At 41.8% G+C, this 11,157-nt stretch overlaps 1 protein-coding gene across 1 annotated transcript; it reads right to left on the minus strand.

The window, feature by feature from the left end:
• Positions 1-3,659: 3,659 nt before the first annotated feature.
• Positions 3,660-6,882, minus strand: LOC148013128 (uncharacterized). The gene is made up of 9 exons (XM_087667847.1): positions 6,825-6,882; positions 5,645-6,145; positions 5,465-5,570; positions 5,166-5,379; positions 4,926-5,088; positions 4,497-4,624; positions 4,313-4,404; positions 4,018-4,223; positions 3,660-3,922 (listed from the first exon to the last, which is right to left on the minus strand). The coding sequence occupies exons 1-9, from the start codon at positions 6,880-6,882 to the stop codon at positions 3,660-3,662; spliced, it is 1,731 nt and encodes a 576-aa protein (XP_087523973.1).
• Positions 6,883-11,157: the final 4,275 nt, after the last annotated feature.

Here is an 11,157-nt window from a genome sequence, read left to right on the forward strand (position 1 = left end):
TTTCCTTTATGTTGTATCTGATTTATTTTTTGTGAACATGGAAAGTGTGTGAAAGAAGAATAAGAATAAGAATAAGAAACTAGCAAGAAAATATTTTAGTCTCCATCTCTCTTCTTGTGTTCTTGAGTGAGCTTCCTCTTGTGTGTATGGTATATATTTTGTGCAATAGCTCAAACAAGTCCCTCCATCATGTAATTCGTGACATGGTATCAAAGCTATACCACTAATAGATACTAGTTTTGGAGGGTGAAGTAAAGGAGAAGAAACAAGGAGTTGAGTAAGCAAGCAACGAGTAAGAAGTTCTCCCATTCTCCAACACTCTCTCTTGGATAGTGCATATGGAGGTACCAGAAGTAGAGTAGAGTAAAAATTCTAGATTGCTATGGAATTTAGTATGCAAGCAAAGCATCGCATATTCTGCAAATGAGCCCTTTAGCCCTTTTCACTACTTTTTTGGCCATTTGAGTCTATTTCAGGCCATATTTTAGACCTACAAGGTTGCAAACATTGGTTGCAAAGTATACTATAATTTCAGTTGTGTCAACTAAAAGTGGATGCATAAGTAGTAGATTTCAAATCTAAAGTTTCAAGGTGTTTGCAAGGATCCAAACACAAGTTTTATCTGCAAAACAAGTTGCAAATTACATGTACTGTTAAGCAATCAAGTGAAAAATACTATTTGGTGTATTGTTGTGTACTTGTTTTGAAAAGTCATAGAAGACTTGCTTATTTTTTTGTATTAATTTTGTGATAATAGTAGAGAACGATGGAAATGACATCATTGAGAAGCTAGACAAAAATAACTTTCCATCATGGAAGTTTCATGTGATAAACACCCTTATTGGAAAAGGCCTCTTTGAGTTTGTTTCAGGTGCAAAAAGGAGCTAGAGTTGAGTGACCTGTGAGACTGTAGACGAATTAAAGGCATTGAAAGAATGGAATGAAAAAAAGGAGCTAGAGTTAAGTGACCTGTGAGATTGTAGATGAATTAAAGGCATTGAAAGAATGGAATGAAAAAGACAAAAAGGTGATGTATTGGCTATCTCTAGTTATTGATAGCACTATGTTGGGTCTTATTAAAAACGTAGAAAGTCCACATGCAGCATGGACCATGTTTAAAAATGTGTTTTCTATGAATACAAAGGCATGGAAGATTCAGCTCGAGCAAGAGCTAAATACTTTAAAGAAAGGAAAAATATATGTCAATGAGTATGTTTTGAAGATGGGGAGCATTGAAAATTCTTTGCTAGTGATTGATATAATGCTTGATGATGATGATTTGATATCATCTACTTTGGGTAGCCTTAACAATAAAAATACTTAAAAATCATTTGTTACTTCTGTGTATGTATGAAGCCATTTTTAAATTTTGATGGGTTGATCTCTCTTATGATCACTAAAGAGATCAACATGCAGGGTGAATCATCAGAAAAAAGTGGTGAACAAGTCCAAGCACTCTACTTCAGTTCAAGGGGATATGGCAAGTCCTCTTCAAGAGGTCATGGTATGGGACATGTTGGTGATAACTAGCAAAAAATGTTAAATCGATAGTTTGGTGATATGCACGTTTCACGAGGCTATAGCAACTTTAGAGATAGGGGGAGCTCTAGAGAAAAAGATGGATGGCAAAACAGATTATCTAGCAATTATGGTATTACTTGTTATTATTATGGCAAAACATGTCATATTGCAGTTCATTGTTATGCTAAAAAGAATTTTATCCACAATGGTAAATTGCAACAAGGAAACTATGCAACCTCTTCTGATAGAAGAAAGACAAAAATAAGCGTACATTTGTTATGCGGCATATGATGAATGTTGTTATAAGGAAGGGGACACATGATGATGTATGGTATGTTGATTTAGGGGCATCTAATCATATAACTAATCATGTTGAATGGTTTGGAGAGATACAAGATTTATAAAATATAGGTTATGTGCAGATGGGTAAGATTTATGTCACCCAATTTTACACATTGAAAAAGTTTCCTTGTCCTTGCATGATGTTCAGACAAAGAGTCCGTTAGATATATTACGGGGATTTTATTTTTGCGGGCTTTCATTTTCGTTCTTTTCTAATCAATCTCTTTTTTTCGAGCTTTTTCGTGCAACATATCCATTCTGCATATAAATAGTCTTACTTAAGGAGTACGACACATTGCATTTACATAAACACACATCAAGAAAACAAAACCAATGAAAAACTAGTAAAATATATTCGTGTCAAATAGTTGCAAGGTACACTCTTCCTAAAAACAAATCAAAGATCCCAATGCATGTAATCTCTTAGACAAAATCGAGCATAGTCACATGACGAAGTGTATAATAAACATATATATAAAAGTATTAACAAAATGAAATGTCTAGAGTCTCTCGAAAAAAAAAACACACACTCTCTCAGTATGGTACCGGTCCACACACTATGGTGGACAAACACTCCCCATAGAGCACATCATCTATTTCTAGACACATGCAATGTCTCATCTCCTCTGCACTGGCCCGCGCCAAACTACCACACCCCGCAAACACATCCAAAACATAGTCGTAGCGTTTTGTAAATGTAGCTAGTAACCACCTAACCATATCACCAATCACATATCACCAATCAAGATACAGAATCTTTGCGACCATGCAAGTAGAAACAATGAAAATACCATACAAGGTAACCTGAGAGCAAAAACATGCAAGACTACTTACCGAAAGAAAAGATAAGACCTCTCTGCTCCGCCTCTGACAATGACACCATCAACGTCCATGGGAAAGACACAATCATCCATCATGTAGCTACGATACGCTGGAAACAATCTCTCTGAAATCTTCTCCCCAGCCTCTCTGTTGTAGCAAGGCACAACATGACCAGCACAATGCCAAAGACACACAGTAAGATCAAGTACCTATTCACGAGTGGAAATAGAATGAGTGATCCATGTTTTTATTTAAAGCATGTAACATAAACTTTATTTAGAACATACAACCGTACGTTCAACGTATCCAACTTTGTTATCTTACCGCCTCTCTAGTAACGGGATGTCGATAAGCCTTGGAGTCACACATGAGTGTCCAAGTGCAGTGAAGCACAAACCCCACTCTTGCCGCATCCGTAACAAACTCACCTATATGCTCTGCTAAGCACATAGTGACTAAGAATCCCTGGTCGGCCAAATACTCGCGAGCAAGGTCCATACAACCCATAACTAGACCCTTTGAGAACGTGTTCCACTTGGGAATAGTCATGCCCTCTACAAACAACATTGGCATTATGATATATGAGAAGTGAGTTTGATGTAAACCTTGTGTGATAGAAAGCATAACTTACCCAATGGGATGGGACCTAGAGCATCCACAAGCAAGCTCGTAGGAAAATCCGCAATATCAATCGAGCCACCTCTTGACATGGAACTCCATCTTTGCTATAAAGATGCATCTTTTGTGTTGCAAAAAACTTGCTGATGCTATACACAAAACAATATAGTCATTAATGCAAAGTAACCGATGATGCAATGCTATATGCAACATGTAAATTGATGTTCTTGCAATATGTAGTTGTCATGTCTACCTATCAAGGGCAAATCTATCAATTTGGGTCACATCCACTAATAGAGCATCGACATATGTTTGATACTGGAACCCTGCAACAATTATCTCAAAGTAATTTATTTTTAATAATCATACACGAATTTTAAGTTAATATAAGACTTCTCACCTACTAAACGGGTCATAGGTCGCCTCTCCCAATTCTCTCGACCAAGAGATGAATCTGCAACAAAGGAGGTGGTAGGCGCCATAGAGGACTCTGGCACATTTTTTCTCCCTGGATTACCTTGAGTACCCTGGGTGGCACCTTTGGTAGCCTTGGTTGCTTGCTCCTCTACAGTGGTGGGTGCGGTAAGCGGTTCATGAGTATCAACTCCCTCCTTGAATCCTACATAGTATCATTCACCCTTAGACTCCCATGCATGAGCACAAAAACTATTGCTACAAAAGCGACAAGATGTTTACATAGATTGAAGTACTTACTGTCATGCAGATCTTTCTCTTGCTTAGGGATAACCCCCACAGGGTAATCCAGCCACCAAGGGCAAACACTTGCCTCCCATGCCGTCAATTTTCTATCACGTAATGATGGAGAATACATAGTGTTCTCGTCACGAACATCAATCCACTCTCTTGTGAATTGCGGAGCTGCATCCAGCCTCTTCTCTTCTACACATTGTAGTATCCACCTGCAACATTCTTGCCAATTACGCAAGCAAATGCATGCAATCTAATATGAAAATCAGACACACAATCTAATATGAAAATGCATGCTAACCTATAAATCACACGTTTGGCTGAAAACGTAAGCTCTGGCATCTTCTCTGCAACATCTGAAGATTTCACTCCATCCAAGAGGTGTACAAAAGCCTACACAAGTTTCACAAGCGCTTAACATTAGCACATATACATTTTAAGAAAGAACATAAGAAAGCAATATGAATGCACTGCATTGAGTCAACCTGCATGACATGATTCTTCATGTTAAGCTTAAAGAACTCCTCAAATGAATCTGGTAGCTGTGGACCTTCTACTTGTATCCTATCAATCTGAAGTAGTGCCTCCGAATGCAAGTAAGCCCAATATGTCTCTTTCTTCATGTAAACCCGAAAGAGCTTATAATCACCAAAATGCGGGTATTGGGGGTCTTTGGCCTTTGTGAGACTCATAAGATGCAACAATATTTTTTTCCTGTGATGCACAACAATATACGCAAATAGAAAGCATTGAAGAAAAAAGCATCACATACACACACCTTGCGTTATATATACAAATTACCTTTCCACAGGGATTTTTGAGCTTGTGAGGACAATACAGCTTGTCTCTTGTGATCTTGAGCATGCTTGCATCATCCCACTTTAGCCCAAATAACAACTTAAAGAACTCATCACCATTTTGGGGATTAGCAATGGATAGGTATTTGTAACCCCTATCCTTAAGGCGCTCCTCTTCCACCCTTGTAGCCTTCTCCAAACGTTTCTTCCTCTCTACCTCATCTAGACCAAGAGCCTCAAGCTTAGCAGTTTCTTTTGAGATGAAGACATGAAATTCATCCTATCATTCCAAAAAAAAAACTAAATTAGAGATAGAAAAGCACATCTCATACAAGTGAGCCATAGAAAGAAAATCACCTTCCATACAAGCTGAGATATTAAACCGCAAGGAGAGTTATACCATGGAGCAACACCATGATAATACCTTGCCTCTATACTCATCTCAACCTCAGCCCACTTCCTCATGGCCGGACTCAATCTATCTAGAATGGAGTCTTTGTTTGCAATACCAAACTTTTGAAACATATACACCTCATGCGCAATATTTGGAGTAACATGAGCTCTGGCAATACTATTGAAAACAAACAAAAGCATAATATAAGAATGTAAGTGTAACATATTACAAAGAGGAGCATAGTTAAAGGAAGAAGACTTACGCGTTGGTGGTGTCTAGTGCGAGTAGTAGCTCTGCTTCCTTTGCCTTGGGCACCTCAATGAATTGGCACCGTACACTAACATGGTAGTGAGCACAGTCGGAGTACTCTGTAATTGAAAACCAACAAACATAAGAATGGGATACGAACATTCAATACTTGCATGTATAGTGGACAACTTACTTTCCTTGATGCGTTTCCACCACGTTTTAAGCCTGTGGTTTCCATCCCAAACCAAGAACTTTTTACCCTTAAGGTCTTGCCACTCTCTTCCAAGAGCCCTCTCAAAATCCTCATTTCTTTGACGCCATATTGGACCCCATTCATCTAGATTGCTGGCTATCACAGACATGGTCTCCCCTCTCGGACCTTCAACTGACATAAGGAAGTGTCCCATAGTCTCAAGATAACCAGTGGAATCAAAGGAAGGAATCAACCACTGGGCATCATCCGTAGCAAATCTGACTGCCTCATGAGCCACTAATCTGCAAAGAGGCACAAGAGGAGGTAGCGTCCTCTTTTTTATATAAAATTGACTCAGCACATCCTTCATCAGTCCTAGAGAGACTTGCTTGCCTAAGTTCCTTGAGTGCTTCTTTTCTTTTTCATCATCATTCTCCCTTTGATCACTATCACCACTCACCTCTTCTTTGTCATCTAGACTATCATGCTGCACATTAGTCTCTGTAGGAGCAGATATTAATAAGTAACAATAAAAAAAAGTAGCATTAAACCAATCATATTTAATACATAACACTGAACAAAGTGTCATATGTAAATGAAATGGACACATAAGTGACTACCTGTGTGCTCCGCAACCTCGTCAATTGTATTGGAGTCCCCATCCACTTGTGCTTCGTCATCAATGTAGACACATCTTTTTGGACCACGTCCTTTCTTTGTTGAAGGAGTGTCCACTGATCTCAAACGCGATGATGCTTCTTGCTCTAAGATCCGCCCAGGAACACACCCTGAACGTAGCTTCATACAGACTTGTCGGCTATTATGAGGTGACACACATTTCTTTCTCTTTCTAAGCACTCTTTTAGGTGCCATAACTTTCTCTACACACTTACAAATAGATACACAATCAACCTCTTTAAGATTAATAACACAATCAATCTCTTTAAGATTAGCAACACAATCAATCTCTTTAAGGTCACGGGACGAAGCCACGGACGAAGCCACACGCTTGTGCATAAGCCCACGGATCGTCCGCGCGGACGCGGACGATTGGGGGGTTCAATCTCTTACCTTATTCTCACGAAGCATATGGGACGAAGCCACACGCTTGTATCCATGGGACGAAGCATAAGCCCACCCAATGGTTGCACGGACGTGACCATAAGCTTCAATCTCTTACCTTGGAGGCCCGTCGGACGGCATACGGGACGGTTGCCACGGGGCATAAGCCCACCCATCGTCCGCGTGGACACGGACGATTGGGGGGCTTCAAGGTGTTACCTTGGAGGCCCACACGACGGCGCATAACCAAATGACGGGACGCCATACAGGATGGTTGCCACAGGGCATAAGCCCACCCATCATCCGCGTGGACGCGGACGATTGGGGGGCTTCAAGGTGTTACCTTGGAGGCCCACACGACAAGACGGCATAACCAAATGATGGGACGGCATACAGGACGGTTGCCACGGGGCATAAGCCCACCCATCGGCCGCGTGGACGCGGACGATTGGGGGGCTTCAAGGTGTTACCTTGGAGGCCCACACGACGGCTTAGCCCACACGAAGCATGACCAAATTAACAAGCTAAAGCGTGACAAAGCTTAAGCATGACTAAAAGGCAAAAGACGAAGCGTGACCAAAAGACGAAGCGTGACAAAGCTTAAGCAAATGACCAAGCTTAAGCCCACCCATCGTCCACGTGGACGCAGACGATTGGGGGGACTCAAGGTGTTACCTGGGAGGCCACGGACGAAGCCACGGACAGTCGTACGAAGCCAAGGTGTTACGAACGAAGCCGTTGATCGTTGCGAGAGCTGCAGGAGTTACGAATGAAGCCACGAACAGTCGCACCGTCGCGAGAGCTGGAGGAGTTGCACCGTCGCGAGAGCTACAGGAGCTGCCGCACGAGGAGTTGGGGAAGGAGTTGGCACCATCGCGCAGGAGTTGCACCGTCGCACAGGAGTTGGGGCAGGAGTTGGCACCGTCACACAGGAGTTGGGGCAAGAGCTGTCGCGCAAGATACGAAGCCATTGTGGGGCACCGTCGTGAGAGCTGTAGGAGCTGCAGGAGTTGTGGGGCACCGTCGTGAGAGAGAGACGGAGAGAGGGAGAGAAGGGAGAAAGAGAAGGGAGAAAGAGAAGAGAAAGAGAAGGGAGAAAGGAGAAAGAACGGAGAAAGAGAAAGAGAAGGGAGAAGGGAGAAAGAGAGAAGGGAGAGAGAGAGAGAGAGAGAAAGAGAAGGGAGAAAGAGAAGGGAGAAAGAGAGAAGGGAGAGAAGGGAGAGAGAGAGAGAGGGAGAGGAGAGAGAGTGAGAGCAAAGAGAGGAGAGAGTTGAGAAAGAGAGGAGAGAGTTGAGGAGAGACTTAATAACCCTAATAAAGAAGTTAGCCCTTGATTACGTAATTAGGTAACTAGTTAGCCGTTAAATAATTAAATAATTAATACAACATAAATAAATTATGAGTGCATAAAGGTGAAGGATGGTGGGTGGTTGAGTCGTAAATTTTTCTATTGATTTCTCTCCACTTGTAGTGACGGTGAACTGTTGCCTTCTCTTCATCAAATACACACTGTGAGCTATATTCAGAGTTTTCTTCTCTTCATCAAATACTAACCCACCAGAGGGCACAACATGTCGAGTTTTGCTATTTTGACATGGAGACTAGCCAGTGATTGCTTAGAGCACAGGGTTTCATTAAGAAATGGGGAGATTCTTTTGAGTGAGTACTTTTTACCTCTAACACAAAAATTCCAGGGGTTGCAAGCCGTCATAGAGAATGATGGTGGAGCAAACAATGTCACTGTGTCTCCAAGATGGGATCATGAAGGGCATGCGCACTATCTGATTGATAGTACATTATCAGCCACCTACTCTATCAGGCACTCAAGTAACTATGTGTGCATCTCTAACAGTATTGAGTCAATAGAAGATGAGATTGACAACTACATTGATTGTACTCCAGGTTGTAGCAAATCAACTCCAGTGTGTCTTGACGTACACTCAGATAACAAGAAGGATGTTGATGACACAAATGTCGGGGAGGACCTATGTGTGGGCAGCCAAAGCGAGGACTTATCTTCCTATGATAACTCGATTGCAGCCTTCATTGAGGAGAAAGCTAGAACGGGTAGATTGAAAAAATTACTAGCGCTCTGTGGACCTCCACGAAGGGTGGATGAGCTCCCAATCGAGTATAATGGCACAATTTCTTTTGAGCTTCCAGCCATAGATAGCAAGAAACGAATGATGGGTATGGAACAAAAATATGATGGTCACCTGTGGTCGCGGCCCTCACAGACAAATATGGCAATTGAGTGCACTGTGCGCTTGAGCTATTGTCTTGGAAGTCTTCAATGTCTTAGGATCACTTGTCCTTACTACATAACAGAGGGAAAATACAATGATGTTTTTTTCCATGGTCACTTGGATAGAACCGTGAGCATGGGTTATCCTGCAAGTGAGGGAAACTCCAAGATAACATGTCACTATTGTCTTAATGTTGCTACTTGTGCAGCCATTTGCAAATGCATGATCTATTATGTGTTGCCACTAGATCCTACAATGACACGTTTGGTGATCCATGTTGGGGAGCATGCTCACACTGTTCAACATGGCACTAAGAGGGCAACCCTTGACAAGGTGCGGAGGCTTGTGAGCACGGTCCTAAAGATCGAAAAGGGAGGCCCACGAAAAATACAGATGCTAGTCGCTCGGCAGATGTTGTTTGAATCTTTAACAAAAGAAGACGAGTCGGAGGCGACAGAGGTGGATCTTAATCATTTTCTAGAAGAAATGATGCCACTTGTGCAGAATAAAGGGTAGGCTTGTGCATTATTATTTTCTGCTTACAATGTATGTCCTGCATTTGAAATAACCCTCTAATAAACACATAGGTTCAAAGGCATTGTTTCACAAGAGAGAGCCAAACAAGGTCAGGTGGTTGGTGATGGGTATGACAACATACTTCTTTTGCAAACACGTTGTGTCTTCCCATTTTTCCATGGAAGTAGATTTCCAGGACAAGGTGATGCCAAGGAGAAGTGCTACTTGTTTAAAATGTCCACCAACAGGGGTGGACTTAGTGAATCGTATGAGGCGAATTGGGACTGGAGATTTACGACGTGCATAGGTGCACTTTGATCATACCCATAGGATTGATGGGTGGGCAACTATGTCTTGTTCAGTTTATGATCACGGGTATGTGGCAATATAATGAAAGCTTTTATTGAAATTAAATTGTTGTTGATGAACACTATACTAATGTATCAATCATGAACTAGCATGAGAGCATTGCAGGTAATTGCAATATGTGAATTTAAAGAGGAGGATGAAGAGTCTCAAATCCTGTTTTGGAGAAATTTGAATTCTGTCATGGTTCAATGTGGCCATGATCCACCTGACTTTGTTGGATTTATGTCCGATGAGACAAGTGCGAATTGGATGGCAATAAGGGCTATGTACAATGGAGGGCCTCATAACATAATGGAAGGGAGGGAGCGTTCTTGTCTTTTTCATTGGGAGCAAAGTTTGCAAAAGCATACTAAGAAATTAGTCACTGTGGATAAACAAATGCACCACATTGAATTGTGTGAAGCATGGAGGCTAGCAACGACAACTCAACTAGCCTCACTTCAGGCCTCTGCTATCCGAGATTGGTGGGCATGAAATGTCAACAAGGAACACATCAAGGCTTTGGATAGGTGGTTGAAATGGTGGGAGCAAAGAATTGCCCACTGGGGAGGAATTGAATCTCATGTAAGTGTGACATTTTTTTCAGCTCATTAATATTTGTTGCACAATGTAGCAATGGGGAGAGCTACTGATTCTATTTTTGGATTTGACTCCGCAGGCTAACAAAAGTCCTTGGGAACATGCTCAAATTCCAAGCATAAACTTATCAGAAAGTGTCCATGCTAGTTGGTTAGCAGGTGAGGGTGGAAAACGAAAGATATCACTTTATGATGCATGTGTTAGTGATGTTTTGAATGCATATATTCAATGTGCAAAGAGGTTGGGCTATACCACGGGGAGGTTTATTGGATCTGGGCCTTCTATAGAGTCTTTGTTGGCTAGTGCCAGCAAAAGGGAATCCCCAAATTCCTCCTCTGTTGCACGGGCGTTGCAAGGTGTTGTAGCTGGAAGTCCTTTGTACGAGGAGCCTATAATGCAAGGTGATAGGGAGACTGTGCAAAGAAAAAAGAAGGGAGGTGGAGCAACTGTAAGTTCTCATAGACCGGGATACGTGATGGAGTCAAGGCAAAGGAAAATCAGGGGCAGGCCGCGGAGTATACAGTTTGACGATGGAAAGATGGAAGAGATATGTATCCAAGAGGATGAGGAGATACCAATCAAGCCCTTTGCAGGTGGAGTAAGTGCACCAAATGCGGAAACGTCAACTCACATAAAAGAGGTAGAAGTGGCACAGGAGGAGTGGGCTTTACGAAGGACACCACCTAACTGTGTGAGAAAGTGTTTTGGTATGGAGGGTAGAAAGAATTGCAGCAGCAAATT

This window comes from Lygodium microphyllum, chromosome 26, assembly GCF_053477565.2.
Source record: "Lygodium microphyllum isolate KBCC chromosome 26, Lygodium_microphyllum_v1.1.10, whole genome shotgun sequence".
Classification (NCBI taxonomy): Eukaryota; Viridiplantae; Streptophyta; class Polypodiopsida; order Schizaeales; family Lygodiaceae; genus Lygodium; species Lygodium microphyllum.

What these genes read in the sequence shown, in the direction of transcription:
- LOC148013128 (XM_087667847.1), bottom strand. Translation starts at nt 6,882, where the DNA reads ATGGGTGGGCTTATGCCCCGTGGCAACCGTCCCGTATGCCGTCCGACG. An exon ending in CCGTCCGACGGGCCTCCAAG is followed by an intron (nt 6,146 to 6,824) that starts GTAAGAGATTGA and finishes CTGCTCCTACAG; the next exon opens with AGACTAATGTGCAGCATGAT. An exon ending in GTGGAAACGCATCAAGGAAA is followed by an intron (nt 5,571 to 5,644) that starts GTAAGTTGTCCA and finishes TTTCAATTACAG; the next exon opens with AGTACTCCGACTGTGCTCAC.